General features: G+C 36.7%; 1 protein-coding gene across 1 annotated transcript; it reads right to left on the bottom strand.

Moving 5' to 3' along the window:
- Positions 1-279: 279 nt before the first annotated feature.
- On the bottom strand, positions 280-2,154 carry LOC140790582 (uncharacterized). The gene is given in 2 exon segments (XM_073140714.1): positions 280-398; positions 1,833-2,154. Coding segments are annotated over 2 exon segments (441 nt in total).
- Positions 2,155-3,118: the final 964 nt, after the last annotated feature.

Genomic DNA, 3,118 nt, shown 5'->3' with positions numbered 1-3,118 from the left:
TAGTAGTAGTACTTTTAGCCTTACAACTACGCCGATTATACCCTTATTGTCCACAAATGCCGCAAAAGTTTTTTTTTTGGCAGGCTCCCGCTTATCCATCTCATTACGAAACCTTGACATTTTTGATCTTCCTTTGCTCACCAGCTTTGTAGTTGGATTAGGTAATAATGTTGGACCTTTATAAGGTGAGCAATAATTTTTGTCACGAATAGGATGAAACTCAAACTCCCATGTACTCATATATGTTTGCACCGTATATATATGATCAATAAATGATCTCTAATATAAATTGACAGTTTTCCATGTGGCAAGTACATGGGTGCATGGGTATTTATATTGTTGCATTTTGCCGCACATGCAAGTCCAACTATTTAGATCAACAATTTGAGATCGTTCACCTCTCAAGTTGCTCAAATTGGACCATGTAGTAGTAATCCCAAAAATACCATGATAATAATTGAATTCATGAACGGTATGCATTCTAGCATTCTCATCGGAAATTGCCATAATAGTAGTGATAGGAGTGAAACTTGATGGTTGGTCATTGCTTCATCTCCCAAGTTTGGTCTAGTATATGAGAAACCTATTGCACGATAAAAAAACATTTCCACCAATGGCTTTATTAGCAAACGGCACACACTTTTCATTACTTTGTTAAATATCTCTAAAAAGTTTGTAGTATTGACACGTACTAATGACCACCGTCATGAGTTAATGACCACTTCTCTAGAAAAATATCATTAAGCCATTTTTTTGCATCTATTAGGTTTTTAATTATTGGCAATTGTGTACAAAATATTATAAGTGTATTTTTACATGTATATGAGCTTTATACAAGTCTAGAAAATCTTTGGTTTGAAGAATTGCAAGATTATTGGAGAAAAGCTGTTGAGTACACATCGCGTTCACAAACGCGTTCAAACGTGGGTACTGCGTTCACACAGACCGAGAGGTGCGTTCACAAACGCGTTCGAACGTGGGTACTTGCATTCACACAGACCGAGAGCTGCGTTCACAAACGCGTTCGAACGCAACTTGAAGAATTCAAGCTGTTGCGCTCGAACGCACTTGGGCCCGTTCGAACGTACCTTAGATCAAGTCAAGCCATTCGAACGCACCCGGGCCGCGTTTGAACACACCAATGAAGTTTGAAAATCTTGGACTTTCGTGAGTTCGGATAAGACTTGGATTTGGCTCTATCTTGGAGATCAGATATAAGGATTGTGATGCCCTAACTCTAGGGTGGTTAAAGAAGCATTATTGAAGGAGACTTCTTGAGACTACATCGGTTCTTCAACTAACAAGGTTCCACTCATCTACAAAACTTAATCTTTCGTCTTAAGGGCTATCTAGACAAAAGATCAATCTCGTGGGCTACTGAGGTTGGACTTCAATCACGAGAAGCAGTGAATCGTGGGTTCTAGCGAGCAAGACTGAGAGGAACAAAGTCGTTTGGATCGACGGGTTGTTTTGTGAGTCAGTCTTATAACTGCTACTATCATAGTGATTGGTTTTGATCCGAATTTGGATCCGTGGTTTTTTTTCCCGTTTGGGTTTTTCTACGTTAAAATCTTGGCGTTCATCTCTTCTTTCGTTCTTAATATTTCTTCGGACTTTTACTTAAGTAAACGAGTGATATCATTACCTAGTATTTAGATACATACTTGTGTTTAGGGATTTTTCAGTATCTAAATTACATTGAGCTATTTATTCCATGTGAAAGTTAAGCTTTTGAATCTAATTTTGCAAAGTAGTCATATGAACATAGTTCTTTAAGCTTCTATCCCAGAATTCCTAATTAAAGTTGCTAACCAAATGTTGGAGACAAAAACGGTGATAGGCTAAAGGTTCAGTAGATCCATTTCTTTCATCATTGATTGCTGCTATAATTTCGGCGTGACGATCTGAAATCAAACATATGTTTTCCCTCTGAAGTACAACCCTAGAGCGCAAGCAAGCAAGGAACAAACCTAACTATCAGAATTCACTCTCGACAATAGCATATGCGAGAGGAAATACACATTTATTTGCGTCAGTAGTGATTGCAATAAGCAAAGTCACTTTATACTTGCCATAGAGGTGTGTGCCATTAATACTTAACACTAGCCTACAATGTGAAAATCCCTCAATGGCGGGACCAAATGATCGAAACATATGTTTAAATAACACTATATTTGGTTCATCTGAATGGACTTTCTTCCACAACACAACTATACCTAGATTCTTATGTTGTAATTTACGCATAAATGATGGCAATTAGTTACAAGAATCGGCCCAACCACTAAATACATCTTCAATGGCTTTTTGTTTTGCCTTCCAAACCTTTCGATATAAAATTTGATCACAATACTTTTCAAGAATGTGAGTTTGCAACTGAGCAACACTAACGATTATGTCATTACTGACAAACTTTTTAATCTCATGTGCGACACATTTTATATCCAACTGACGGTGGTCTTTATTTAAAAAAAATTGAGGCAAGTAGGTAGACCATTATATTTAGTTTTTTTCCACATTCCATGGCTCTTACGTAATACTGCTCGTAAGCTCCATTGGCATACATCCTCTTGTTTGCACTTAACATATAAAATATTAGATTTAAAAACCTTAACTTTGAATGAATAATGCGTGCTAATAGCATTTTTTTAGATATATTTGTACTTCTTCTTTGCTCATAAATAGCATCCAAACATATAAATCACCACCAGATACCTCGAAGGAGTAGGAATGCCGACAAGTGGATTAATAACATCAACACTTTGTGTCATGTCTATATTGTACAATTGCAACATTGGTTCAAAACAACTGATTGGATCAACTGGAATTCCATTAGACTCATCACCATCTGATAATGCATCAATATCCTCTTCGTCAGATGTTTCAAATGGTTCGCTATCCCGTAGTATATTGTACAATACATAAATATTTTGTTCACCTTCAATTATGTGTGCAACAACTATATCAGCAAATTGATCATCGAAACCTATATGTGATGGTTGACTATCACCTTCATTACTTATATCAATAAATTCATTAATTCTAGCAACTCCAAAGTATTTCAGTAGGGCCTTCATGGCTTGGTTGAGTAGAGCATTCATTAATTGGTTGACCGGGTCCT

The sequence above is a fragment of the Typha latifolia genome, chromosome 6 (assembly GCF_019914945.1).
Source record: "Typha latifolia isolate L0001 chromosome 6, TyphaL0001v2, whole genome shotgun sequence".
NCBI classification, from domain to species: Eukaryota; Viridiplantae; Streptophyta; class Magnoliopsida; order Poales; family Typhaceae; genus Typha; species Typha latifolia.
The sequence above is the reverse complement of the archived record's forward strand: the minus strand, read 5'-3'. Positions and strand labels throughout refer to the sequence as shown.